Raw genomic sequence first — 11327 nt, forward strand, 5'->3', positions numbered from 1 at the left:
GTGGATAGAGCTGGCCCGCCCTATCTGGGTTACAAGGGTCACAGGCTCTATAGTTTCCAGGAGCCACAAATATGGGGGAAAGCAGGGTCCCCCAAGGTGGAGCAAACACCGGGGACCTTTGAGCAGGGAGGGAGCCCTGTCAATGATCTGTGGATTCAAGGAGTGTCTCATCTGCCTAGAGAACACGGCCCGCCCCTTCCGGAACCTCCTGCTTCCCATCCCCCCTGTGCCCCTGCCCTTGCCACCGAGCTGGATCCTGGAAGCCCTGACCCTCTCTGAGGAATGTAGAATGGCCACTTCCCCCTCAGTGACAGAGAAATCCATTTGATAACTGAGTCATGGCTGCCCATGTGGTCTTCCTGACACTTTGTTTAGCTGGGTCCCTCTTCTCACCTTCTTTTTGCTTTTAAAAGCCTGCTCTAGCCCTGGCCCCATGGGGCCACCACAGCTTCATCCCCAGCCCAAATCCAGCCGCAAGCTTCCCAGATAAGTTGGCTTCTTCCAGAGCTATTTGCTAAAGGCTTCTCTGGTGGGGCAGCCAGTTGGAGACCAGAGGTACTAGCTGGAAGAGAGCCTTGAGTGGCAATGTTGCGGATGACCTTGCTAGGTGCTTCTCAGCTCAGGCCAAAAGGTTCTGAGAAAGCTGTCAAGCACCTTGGAGAAAGGTGCTTGGGGCCCTAATGCAGCTGGCACCTGCATTCCCCCAGGGCCGCACACCTGCATCCAGAGGCTGGGGAGTTGCACCACCCGCAGCAGACCTTGGAATAAGCACCTGACAAAGACCTGCCAGAGGCTAAGCCATCAGGATGGAAAGACAACGCTACCCTTCTCAGATTGCTCCACCAACCCACCACTGTGCTGTACACAAGATGTGAGGGCAACCTGCAAGTGAGGGGGCAATTCCACTCTGTGGAGCTTGTCCAAGGACATCACTATTCATTTCTTTTCCCCTCACCCAACAGCTTAGACCCGAGGCTCATGGGCGGGGCCATGCTGCTACCACAGGTCCCTTTCTCAACCCAGGAAGGAAACTGATTGGTTTTCAAAATTATTTCCTTTCCCCAGCCCTCCAACCCCAAGTGAGCCGAAGGTTTCCCCCGCAGTCCAGCCAGCTCTGGGGCTAGGCATGACCCCTGCGGCCTGTGCCGCCCTGGCCACCCCCACAGCATTTGGGTGGGCAGTCCAGAATCCTTCTCTAGGGCAGAGCACAGAGACACAGCTGGAAAGGCAGGACAATTAGCCAGTGGCTGGCAGCCGGGCCATAAAAACACAGGAAGTGGCCACCGCAGGGTGGAGGGGATGGCTGTCCCCAATAAAATGATTGTTACAAAGAATGCCCACATTCCGAAGACACAGGCTGAAGACTGTGCCTCGTTGGCTTCCAGAGCTTGAGGCCTGGGAGAGGGGTGTGGGGGACGGAAGGAGGGACTCTGTCTCCAGGAAGAGGAGGAAGATGTTTACTAGATCAAAAGTCTTCAGTGCCCATCATTTAACCTCTCACATTCCTGCCCCATCAGGACTGCAGACACCCCTTTCACACTCACACCGCATTCAGTGATTTGGGTTTTGTAATGGCGCTTGCAATGTAGTTTCTATTTTTTTTTTTTCTGGAAAGGTCCTAATGACACTCAGCTGTCTGGGCCAGGCCCAGGGGGTCCACATGGATGACCTGCTTGAATCTCATGCCTCTTGAGTGCTCAGCTTGCTGCCCACCCCCCACCCTCAATTTTAACCTTTTTCCTTAGGAAACACAAAGAATGGGAGGGACCAGCAAGCAGGAGATGCCGAGGAGCCCTGAACATGCCTGGGCCTGGTGTCTCTGCACCATGCAGCTTGGTGGGTGTCATCTGTGAAACGAAGAGCATGACAACACCAGCTTTGTTTCAGATCTAGGGAGAGGTGAGGATCGGGGGAGATAAAAGACACTGGAAAGGGCTCCAGAGATGACAACATGAAGTGACAAATACCAGAGAGTGCTTGACAACGAGAACCAAGTGCAGATCTGGAGAAGGGTGGCCAGTGCCCTGCCGTTTCCAGAGCAGGAGCAGAGCCAACCCAGTCAGCCTGCCCTGCCCGCCGAACTGGCCCTGTGAATCCTCTAACCCTCGAATCCTCGCCTGGCATTGCCATCTGGATTGGAAGAGAAGGCAGACTGTGACCTCGGCCCTCTCCCTGCAGTCACTAACCTGAGAGGGCACATGCAGGAGCTGAGTCTCCTGGACCTGAATCTCCTGGATCTGTGCTCCTGCTGTCGGTGCAGATCCCCGGCCGGCCCTGCAGCAGAGATCCCCACAGTCGCGACTTCCAGTCCTGGCTCCTTGGACACAGTGCTTCATAAACCGAGGAGGATCCTTTCTCAACCCTTCCCCACTCAGTTTTTCAGAAGCAATCATTAGTAATGGGCCAGGGTTTCCTTACCCCCCCCCGCAAAGATGACAAATAATTTTCTCTCAAGAATGTTTTACTTTGTAAAAGAAAGAGTGCTTTCAGGACCTAGGTATATATTAGCGGACATTCTAAGCTCCCCTTTCTTTGGTTTTTAACCACTTTTTTAAGTATAGCAAACTCGTAAGTGTAGCTCGCTGAATGTTCACAAAAACACAGTGTGACCAGTATCTGCACTGGAGCAACGTCCTTCTGCTTCATTACTGCCCTACAACTAGCCTTATTTCTAATTTGGTTTGTAGTAAAGACTTTTGATGTTAAGTGCAATTACTTAACAATTGCTTTAACTTAAACCCCAAACGTTAGATGAACTCGGAGACGCAGCCTGTAGCTAGGGTCATCATTTATCTCCTACGGAGGGTGAGTGGTTTCCTTAGGGAAGAAAATAAATGATTAGCGATGACAGTGTTTGGGGCGCGCAGTCATTGTGGTCAACGTCGCAGAGAGGGAAGGAACCTGAGCATCCCATCTGGCTCAGCTCTTTGCCTCCCGGGTTGGTTAGAAACGTTTTCATCAAAGCAATGCCTTCCCTTTTCTCTTGCAATAGAAGGAACTTCTTGACGCCCCCCGCCGCCCCCGCCCCCGCCTTTTCTGCAAATACATAAACACAACTCCTTACGCTTCAAGTCCAGATTCCACCAAGCTAGATCTTCCCCCTCTCTTTTGTAAGTTTCTTGATTTCATTGTTTGAAAATGAAGGTTAAAGTGCACCATGTTGGAAGGAGGAAGCTCCTAACAATAAACGTTTGAATATTTAGCTGTGATCAAGTCGCTGCCATCTCGCGAGCACCCTCCCCCCCTTATCTTTTAAAATGCAAATCATGTTTCGGGGGGTTGTGCGCGGGGTGCGCGCTTCGCCTAGACGTCTCCAGCCATTGGTGTCTGTGTGATTACTAATAAAGTTCTGTAAACACTTGTTAATCACGTAAGGCTGCCGACCCGGGGCTCCCGGCTCCGTACGCCAGCCGGTTGCGGGTCTTCCCCGCCTCTGCAGCTTAGTGGGAAGGAGGTGGGAGAAAGAAGGAGGAAAGGGAGGGAGGGAGGGAGGGAAGAAAGGGAGGAGACAGGCCAGTGGGAGGGACCGCCTTAGAGGCAGAGGCGCCGCGAGTAGCCGGCGGAGCACCGCAGGCTGGGGCGCAGCCACCCACGGCTCCTCGCACCCCCGCGACCTTTCCCTTTCGCGCCCCGCGGCAGTCCCCAGCGTCCGTCCCCAGGCAGCATGGTGAGGTTGGCTGTCGGGCCCTCGCCACCATGTACGTGAGCTACCTCCTGGACAAGGACGTGAGCATGTACCCCAGCTCCGTGCGCCACTCTGGCGGCCTCAACCTGGCCCCGCAGAACTTCGTCAGCCCCCCGCAGTATCCGGACTACGGCGGCTATCATGTGGCGGCCGCGGCCGCGGCAGCCGCAAACTTGGACAATGCTCAGTCCCCGGGGCCATCCTGGCCCGCAGCCTACGGCGCCCCGCTCCGGGAGGACTGGAACGGTTACGCGTCGGGTGGCGCCGCAGTTGCCGCCAACGCCGTGGCTCATGGCCTCAACGGGGGCTCGCCGGCTGCCGCCATGGGCTACAGCAGCCCGGCCGACTACCACCCGCACCATCATCCGCACCATCACCCGCACCACCCGCCCGCTGCACCTTCCTGTGCCTCAGGATTGCTGCAGACTCTCAACCCCGGGCCTCCCGGGCCCGCTGCCACCGCTGCCGCGGAGCAGCTGTCCCCCGGCGGCCAGCGGCGGAACCTGTGCGAGTGGATGCGGAAGCCAGCGCAGCCGTCCCTCGGAAGCCAAGGTGAGCGGCGGCGCGCCCCGCGGGAGGGCGCCCCGGGAGGCGCAGACCTGACGCCGGCTGCTGGGCGGGCCGCGCATCCTGTGCGCACCTGGGTGACCAGGGCTTTGGGGGCTCCGCGCCAGCAGAGAGGGTCGGGCGACCAACGTCAGGAAGCTCGGGCCCTCGGCGCTTCTTTAGCTCCAGCTCTTAGGCTGGAGGGGGTCTTGGGTGGTTGTTTTGACCTTACACCTCCGGAGCAGTTTAGGGCAGAGCCGAAGCACGGCTGTACTGAGTGGATCGTGTCCTCCCCACCTGCTGCCTACGCTCCCACTCGGTGTGCCGCGTCCAGCCACCGGGAAGACGGAGCCTCTAACTCTACCAACAGGGATCTCTACCCTACGTCTTCACGCCCTCCTTCCTCATCTAACTACTCAGGAAGAAAGGTGGCCTGTGGGGCCAGGAGGGCGACGCGTGCGTTCAGGTCTAGCCTTTCGGGTGAACTCAAGGGACCGGAGCTACAGGAAGTCAGGAGACCCGGCAAGGGTGCAGTGTCTGAAAAGGAGACGTTGTCCACAAGAGTTAAGGTGAAGGGGGCGCGCCCCGGTCTTTGAACTTTTGATCTGCAACGGGGTTATTTCAATCTGAAGCCGCAGAAGACTAGGGAGACAGGAAACCTTGGTGCGGGTTCAGCCGCCGCTGTAGAAGTGGATCATTTGTTCCGAATCAGGAATCTAGGCGCGCGCGGGCGCGCGGGCGCGCGCGTGTGTGCAAGCGCTCTCGTACGCAAACGGTAAAGACGCTTTGCTCAGGAGATATTCCTGCAAAGATCCTAGGTTTGCCAGACTGGGGATCTCATTGGTTCTGGGCCTGCCCCTTCAGGTGTAGGGATGTGGGTCAAGGTGGGAAGGAAGTGCGAATAGTTGTGTTGCGGAGAGTTCTTTTGGCGTCCCTTTTTTATTCCAGGAAGTCTTCCCAGTCCTCTGCACTTCCGCTTTTTTCTCTTCCCTCTTTTCTGGCCCAGCCCGGCTGCCTGCAGGTTATGGCCACTTGGAAGAGGTTTATAGCCAATTACAGACGTATAAATCAGAGCAGCCGTTGGGGGCTGTCTTTGGGGGATTGGTTTCTGAGTCACTGGGCACATGCCAGTGTCGTTCGGGTGGGAAGGCCAGAGGGCCAGACTCGCAACCTCTGCTTGGTCCCTTCCCCTAGAGGAGGCACCCTGGTTGGAATAGAGCGCGAGTCCAAAGTAGGCTTTCTCTCCAGAGCCTGCCAGGAGCGCAACTGGCGGGGACCCGACGGCCTAGGGGAGGCCTTTGGCGCGTCCCGGGAGAGCGCAGAGCGGTGGGAGAGGGAGGAGAGCTGCAGGAGTCCAGGCCTCGAGGTCAGCAGATGAGAGGTCGCTGTGAAGTCCCGCGCCAAGGTGGCAAGGCCGCAGTCGGCGCCGGGCGCCCTTATGATGTTAATGTAAGGAGGCCGCGGCCCGCGGGCTGGAGCCCGGCTTCTCTGCGGAGCATCATCTGTCAAGGGGAGAAGGGGTGGTGCTCAGCCCGGCCCGCTTTGATATACACCTTCCCAACCCTACCATTGTCTCTTTTAGGGCCCGGAAAGAGGGTGGTGACTTTCGCAGTCAATAATGAATTCTGGCAAGTCCCTCTCATCTCTCCCCTCTTCCAGCCCCCTCTTTGGTTCCCAGGGGGTGCGGGGCGCCTGCAAGGCCCTTGGGCGCGGGCTGCAGAGTGCAAAACGTCCCCCTCTCCGCGTTTCCCGATCCCTCTGGGGTATTCAGCATCCGAGCAACAGCGGCTCCCGAGCACCCCAAGGTGTGTCTCTACTGGGGAACTGGGCTCGGATGATTCCTTTGCGTCCCACTCCCCAGCCCTGGAGGTGTGTTTTGTCGCGTCAACCTGACCAAGGTGCCAGCCGCACCTTTACTACTTGTCCGACCTAGTCTGATTCTGTTTCCCCATCCGTAAAAAGGGGGGACTGTCATTGGCAACCGCGAGTGGTAACCTGTGAGGCTGTAGCTCGTGGGAACGCGCCCACCGCTAGGAAAGCCCTCGGGAAGTGTTAGTTCCCTTCACTTTCTTCGCCGGCGCGGGGTCGGGGCCGCAGCTCCCATTCAAATGCGCCTGCCGGGCGGTGTTTATGTTAATGTGCCTGGCGGGGAGGGGGATGAAAGCCGGGGCCGCCATTTGCTCAGTAGTGGTAATTCAAACAGAATGCGGTTGTTATTAAGGCATTGAAAGGGCTTTTCTTTGATAAGATCGCCTTGTCCGGCATTGTTTGCGGCTGTGTTCGCCTTTCAGAAGCTTGGGGGAGCTCCCTCTGATCCAGCCTGTATCTTCCCAGGGCGCTTTTGTTGTGATTTGCAAAGGGTTTTACCTGAACAAAGTCGGCCTGCGGGGCATTAAACACCTCCGAGCAGCTCCTAGACCCTTTAGATCTTTCTGTCGGACTGGGCACTGGGCGACTGAACCGTTCTGCTGCCGGAAGATCGAGGCCTGGCCAGGGCCTTGCCGAGGGTTGACCCAGGACAGACGCGGTGGAGACGCCAGGCTGGGGTCTGTTCCAACTGAGGCGGCACCATTTGTCAAGACCCTTCAGTAAAACAATCAATCCGTGGTTTAATATGTTGACTCAATCCAGTGAATATAGATCCCTGGTCAGGATAGCTCTGCAGGGTTTGAGGCAGAAATAAATGGGGGATTTAAAGAGATTGGGAAACCTCAAACCAGGTTCCACCAGGTATCCACTGTGTTCCCAGCTGGCGGGGCTTTCTGCCTGCCTCTGCCTGCCAGACCCCAGCTCAGAATTTCTGCAGAGGGGCCCGGGGTGCTGAGGGGTGATTCTGGTGACTTGAGGGAACCCGTCAGCGCCTGCACCCCCGTTTCCACTTCTAATAAAGCAAACAGAAAGTAACCTCCACCACTAATACATACCCATGATTTTAGTTGGGCTTTCATTTCTGGTGGGCCTGAAAATCTGAGTAGTCCCAGGACTCTGGATTCTTTATCCTGTTCTCTTTCCCTAGCCGGCTCCAGTACCAAATTTGGTTCACCAAAATGGAGGATGGGTTCTGCTTTCTTCTGTGTGTAGAAGTTTTAGTTTTTCTTAGTTTTTAAAAACCACTTAACCCCAAGGTTAGTTTAGTGTCCCAGAGAGCCCCACACCCTCCCCCAGTGCCCTCTTGGAGGGGGGGTTCTTGTCAAACTGGCAGGAACCAGCCAAACCCCGGCCCCCCAGGGCGGTGGAGGAAGAGAAATGGCCCTTGGGTTAGGGAGGTTTGTCATTACCCATGACTGATGGGCTGCCTTGTAGTTCTCAGCTCTGACTTCTCCTTCCTCCAGTGAAAACCAGGACGAAAGACAAATACCGGGTGGTGTACACGGACCACCAGCGGCTGGAGCTGGAGAAGGAGTTTCACTACAGTCGCTACATCACCATCCGCAGGAAAGCTGAACTGGCCGCCACCCTGGGGCTCTCCGAGAGGCAGGTAGGAACGACCCTTCTCCCTCCCCACCTGGTCACTGCCTGGGGTGGGGGGTCCTGTGGGGAAAGTTAGAAGCCAGGCTGCAGGTTAAAGCAGCAGGATGGGGAGCATTTTCCTTCTGAGTGCTTTAACAAAAGAAAAGGCTTCTTCTACCTGTAGTTGTCTTTCTTGATGATGTTGAATATTTATTTTTCTATTTTCTGGGGTCAGGGCAATGTAAGAAAAAGCAGCATTGGTTTAATACAGGATTCTATTTGGGTCACTGTACCTGGAAAAAAATTAATTGACCGCGATCCCTGCCCATGAAAAACTATACTAGGGGGTGAGGCTTAGCTAATGAACACTCTCTATGGTCTAGGAAAAAAAATAGGCCAAATTCACAGCCAGGAAGCCCACATTAAGTCTCATTCTCCACCCCAACATGAGGAATATTACCTTTTAGTTTAGTTTTGAGAGGCCAAAAGTTGTCATATGAAGTCCACCCAGCCCTGGTTTCCTCTTGCTCGGTACAGAAAAGGTCTTGTGGTTTCTGTTTTCCTTAGTTTTGAGACTCTGAACTTTTCCAGTGAAGTTGTAGATAAAGGCTGCTTTAGAAAGAAAGCTGGGGAACAAGGGGACGGGCCAGAGCGGGAGGGAGGCCCTTCTCTCAGGGTGCCGAACCGGGCTTGGGAAGGGCTCCAGCGGTGGGCTGTTGTGGAGATATCCCATGAAAGGCTGAGAGAGGGCTTGGGGGTCCTTGCTTCAGAGAGGCACTTCTTTAGTTGGAAAGGAAGATACAGATGCTAGTGCTGATATCAGTCTCCCACCCACCCACATCCTTTTCTTCACAATCTGCTGTTTTCTTCATCTGTCCATTTCCAGGTTAAAATTTGGTTTCAGAACCGCAGAGCGAAGGAAAGGAAAATCAACAAGAAGAAATTGCAGCAGCAGCAACAGCCTCCACCGCCTGCAGCTCAACCTCCGCAGCCACAGCCAGGTCCTCTGAGAAGTGTCCCAGAGCCCCTGAGTCCTGTGTCTACCCTGCAAGGCTCTGTGCCAGGCTCTGTCCCTGGGGTCCTGGGGCCAACTGGAGGGGTGTTGAACTCCACTGTCACCCAGTGACCTACAGTGGCCTGCAGCAGAGCAATTCCAGACTGAGTCGTGAGGAGCATGGACTCCGCTTGAATCCTCAGGAGAGAGCCCTCCCCTCCCACCCACAAACGTACACAGGAAACCAATTTATCCAGCTCTCAGAAGAAAAGTGGGGGCCAGGAGTAAAGACAAGTGGGGTTGGGGACCTCAAGAAAGACATTGTCCCAGATTTTGACTTTTTTCGGTCTGACTGCCAGGGAGGAGACGGGAATGGAGTCCACTGGGATTTCACGTAGTGCTGGCAGAAGCGGTACTGGCTAAACAGACCAGGTTTTCAGCCCCCTCCTCCCCAGCTCTTTACCTCCAAAATCTTCAGGATGCATCTCTGGTTGAAGCTGAGGGGAGAGAGGAACTCAGGGGAATGCCAGTGCTTAGAGCCAAGATGGCTACTGCCTACTCACTGCCATCCAAAGACCAGCTGGCCCCTACAGCCTCAAGGGAAGACAAGATTTAAACTGCAGAAGTTAGAGACGGCTAAGATAGAAACCTGGATGGAGCAAAGACTGCAGAACCCCTAGGTCTTTGTCTTTCTTCTCTTCCCTCCCCAGATCAGAAAAGGCTTGGCTGGTGTATGTGCGATGGATGGTGAAGGGGGTGGTTTTGGACTCTAGGCCTGACAAGGGGGCCCAGGACTGGACCTTGTTTAGAAAGCCTGTCACCAGAGCTTCTCTGGGCTGAATGTATGTCAGTGCTATAAATGCCAGAGCCGGCCTGGACTTCCTGTCATTTTCACAATCTTGGGGCTGATGAAGAAGGGGAGTTGTTGTTGCTGCTGTTTGAGTTGTTGGTCTGTGTAACATCCAAGCCAGTCTTTAAAAAGCCTTCTGGATCCATGGGGAGAGAAGTGATATGGTGAAGGGAAGTGGGGGTATTTGAACACAGCTGAATTTTTTTTCTAAAAAGAAGAAAAGATAAAATGAGTTTTCCATATTTCAGATTCTGTATTTATTGTCTTCAGATTTTTTCCAGAATTTTTTTTTAAGAAAGGAAAACCTCTACTTGCAAAGAGAATTAGCAAAATCAGGGCGGGGGGGGGGCGTGGAGAAGGTTATCTGAATAACCTCATTTTACCCCAGAGCACCAGAAGCCAGAAAAAAAGCAGGTTCGGAGACCATCCCTGCCCCCAAGCTTGAGCCCAGCCTTGGATTGTGAAATGTGTGGTTCCCCTGGGTGTGCCTTTGGGCAGAATGCACATCTGAATGGGCCATATCTCCCCACCTGCGATGAGTTTTGGAGGCTGGGGGTCAGAGAGCCCCTCAGAGCATCTCATCAAATCCACACCAAGGCAACTGCAAACGTTTCACCAGTGATTCCTTTCTTCCTAAGAGTGTGCCACAATCCAGCTAGTTAAACATGAACATTGAGGAAAAGTATTTTATTTTCTGATTTCCCAGGGAATATTTGCATGAATATAGTCTCCCATCAATGGCCGGGCATTGACCTGAGACTTTTCTGCCTCTATCTCTTGCCCTGTCCCACACAGTTCCCTTATCCCACCCTTCCCGTCCCACCTACCCCATCACCAAGAATTCAAGAATCAATATATCTTTTTATCAATGGCTGCTCGTTACCCAGCCGGGGACCTGGCTGCTGTCCCTGTGGTTCTTGGTCCTGGAAGCCGCTAGCTGGGCACTCTGGGCAGGGCTTCGTCCTCGGTTTCGGTATTCCCACAAGTCCTTTGAGCTTTACTCATTGCCTTCACAGGGGAAGGAGATGCCCCCGAGGGCTGGGGAGGACGAACAAAACTGCGGGACAAACCGCCCCCTCCAGCATCTCCCCAATTCCGTGGTCTTCCCGGCTGGCGCATTCCACTCGGGGGTTGGGAAAAGGGCTCCGGGGGCTGGGCCTCTGAGTGTGAGGGACAGTGCCGGGCCGCCTCGCCCACGGGAGAAACCGGGTTGGGGTGTGCTGAGCAGGGGGTATCCCCTGGGGGTCCAGGAGCCTCTAGGGCAGCCCAGAGCCCAGGCGGGCCGCGCCCTCACGCCCGCCTCCTCGCCGCCGCCACGGTTGCTATGCGTTGCTGTGAAACACCTGTCAATAAACCCTGTTTGGACAGTGGAGCGAGAGCCCAAGGGTTGTTTGCTTAGTGGTTAGAGGTTCAAAAGTCGGCATTGTCCTGCGGCAAGCGATTACAAGCTCTTCCTTTTCCCGACGCGGCCCCCGGCTCTGAAGCGGGCCGCAGGTCCGCTGCGCCAGGCGCTTCCGGGCAAAGAAGGGCGCTCAGCTGCCCCCAAATGTCAGGACCCGGCTCGGGCCGCGGGCCGCCGGTCGCTGGCCGCCAGCCGGCCGCCAGCCTTGCAGGCCACGGAAAAGGCAAGAAATGCGGGCCCGCGCCGGCAAAGTTGGGGCCACCGCGCTCCGAAGCCAGGACAACTCCCCTGGAGCGAGCCCGGAACAGGGGGACGTAGCGCGAGTGGGCAGAGCAGTTTGGGGAGACTAAGCGAGGTCGATGCCCGGACACCCGGACTTCTATTTGTCAGGGTTACCTCC

The 11327-nt window shown here is 55.5% G+C and overlaps 1 protein-coding gene across 1 annotated transcript; it reads left to right on the forward strand.

Moving 5' to 3' along the window:
• The first annotated feature begins 3696 nt into the window (after positions 1–3696).
• Positions 3697–8807, forward strand: CDX2 (caudal type homeobox 2). Its single transcript, XM_054577061.1, has 3 exons — positions 3697–4237; positions 7564–7709; positions 8568–8807. Exons 1-3 carry the CDS (start codon positions 3697–3699, stop codon positions 8805–8807), a joined length of 927 nt encoding a protein of 308 aa, XP_054433036.1.
• Positions 8808–11327: the final 2520 nt, after the last annotated feature.

The sequence above is a fragment of the Pteronotus mesoamericanus genome, unplaced genomic scaffold, assembly GCF_021234165.1.
Source record: "Pteronotus mesoamericanus isolate MK-2021 breed Mesoamerican mustached bat unplaced genomic scaffold, CSHL_Meso_final contig_41, whole genome shotgun sequence".
Taxonomy (NCBI): Eukaryota; Metazoa; Chordata; class Mammalia; order Chiroptera; family Mormoopidae; genus Pteronotus; species Pteronotus mesoamericanus.

What these genes read in the sequence shown, in the direction of transcription:
- CDX2 (XM_054577061.1), top strand. Translation starts at nt 3,697, where the DNA reads ATGTACGTGAGCTACCTCCTGGACAAGGACGTGAGCATGTACCCCAGC. An exon ending in GCCGTCCCTCGGAAGCCAAG is followed by an intron (nt 4,238 to 7,563) that starts GTGAGCGGCGGC and finishes TCCTTCCTCCAG; the next exon opens with TGAAAACCAGGACGAAAGAC. An exon ending in TGGGGCTCTCCGAGAGGCAG is followed by an intron (nt 7,710 to 8,567) that starts GTAGGAACGACC and finishes GTCCATTTCCAG; the next exon opens with GTTAAAATTTGGTTTCAGAA.